The sequence below is a fragment of the Vulpes vulpes genome, chromosome 9 (assembly GCF_048418805.1).
Source record: "Vulpes vulpes isolate BD-2025 chromosome 9, VulVul3, whole genome shotgun sequence".
Taxonomy (NCBI): domain Eukaryota; kingdom Metazoa; phylum Chordata; class Mammalia; order Carnivora; family Canidae; genus Vulpes; species Vulpes vulpes.
In genome coordinates, this window is record NC_132788.1 from 54,574,404 (window position 1) to 54,576,179 (window position 1,776).

The window sequence follows — 1,776 nt, forward strand, 5'->3', positions numbered from 1 at the left end:
CTCTCATATTTGAGGACCCACATCAAATATACTGTGATGCAGGCTCATGACAAAGACAGGGCAGAAGAAAAGGTGCAGGCAGCAGGATTGGAGGGCAAAGGGGGAAGAAAATAAAAGTGAAAAGAAATAACAAATAGATTGGCCTTGCCTGGGCCAACGAGAGTGTGCTATGTAATGAAGAACATGGAACAGCTTAACATCTGAGATCCTTTAAAAAAGTAGAGTCTAGGCAGACCTGTGGCTCACCAGGCATCATGCAACACATCTCCCACAGTTGGGGCAGGTGACAGAGATGTTGATTGAGTAGCACTGGAGGAGATGGCAGCAGGCCTGCAGGGTGGCTGAGGGCAGTGGGGACAGCAGGGCTCAGGTGGAGAGTCTGTACTGGGGGAAGGGGGCAGGGGGCAGAGTTCTGGGCTGGAGGGTGGTGCAGGGGCCCAAATGCTGAACCTGGAAGCCCATTCTGAGGGAGGGGCTTGGCACCTCTTCAAGTGAGGAGCTCCTCTGGATGGTCTCCTCACGGCAGCTGGGAAGGCTGAGCTGGCAGGAGCCTGCCATCCCACCTGGGGAGAGTAGCCAGAGGTGTCCCTGCTCAGAGCCAGAGGGACTGAGGAGCATGGGGGTGGGGGTCCCCGGGGGCAAGGAAATCCCCTGGGGGCCATGGTGGCCAGGTGCTGGCTTCCCACTTGGGGATCAAAGCTGGAGAAGCCCCAGGGCCAGACTGAAGGTGCTGGGGCAGCTGGAGGGGGATGCCCTAACCAGAGAGGACTGCCAACGGGCACCCACGGGTAACTCCAAGGGGCTGGGTACCCCATGCAGGGGTGGACAGCACAGGGGGTTTGTGTGTTTGTGTCACATGGACACAGAAGATTCATGTCTGCCCCAGAGGCAGCTGGAGATACTTGGATTTCCTTTCAGGGCTGGGAGGCCAGGGGCATGTGTTTCTGCATCGTTTCTTCCTGAGAGGCTGTCCCCGTTGCAAACAGGACACTTTCTCTTCTTCCCCAAGCCTGGTTACATGTGGCCAGCTTGCCGTCCTGCCTCCCCACCTGTGGGATGGACAGAGGCTGGAAGAGAAATAGGGGTTCAGGAAGGGGGTGTGTAGCAAGCCTGGGGAGGGGCCAGGGGCATCAGGAGAGAGCCAACAGCACAAACTAGCTTTGGGTGGAGTTGAGGTTTGGGGAGTATGTAGCATTTCTTTGGGTTAAGTTGTCCTTTCCTGTCCTTATGAACCCCCAGCCCCCACCCAACGTGGAAAACAAGAACCTGAGAGGATGAATGGCCAGGCTCGAGAGAGACCTGGGTTGGTGCAAGGAAGAAAAAAAGATGATAAATTAAAAAAAAAAAAAAAAAAAAAGTCGGTCCCTCCCTTGCAATAGTCAGAAACTCAATGGAAATGTGCAGGATGAGGGGCTTTCCTTGGAGAGGGAGAAGGAACCCCTCCACCTTCTCAACATATCCCCCAGACCAGGTGCCCCCCTCCTGGAACCTTCCTCAGAAGGTCAGTAAGTGATAAGCAGAAGTGTGCCAAAGTCAGGGTCCTATTTCAGAAATGCACTCCTGCTGACAAGTGGAGACCAGCCTAGAAGAGTTTTGCCACAGAGAGAGGATAAAGAGGGGTTGTAGCAGCGACTTATGGGAGAGGTGACAGCCTTTAAAACTATGGAGGATGTAGCAGGCAGGGAGAGATGTGGGGAGGCTTCAGCTGTGCTCAGGATACCACCCTGAAGTCCTTAGCAAGCAGGTATTGAAGGAAGAGTTCAGAACAGAGCCTGG

At 54.5% G+C, this 1,776-nt stretch overlaps 1 protein-coding gene across 1 annotated transcript; it reads right to left on the minus strand.

Annotated features, from left to right (window-relative positions):
• Positions 1–242: 242 nt before the first annotated feature.
• On the minus strand, positions 243–815 carry PRR23E (PRR23 family member E). Its single transcript, XM_072722118.1, has one exon. It carries the CDS (start codon positions 813–815, stop codon positions 243–245), a length of 573 nt encoding a protein of 190 aa, XP_072578219.1.
• Between the last annotated feature and the right edge of the window lie 961 nt (positions 816–1,776).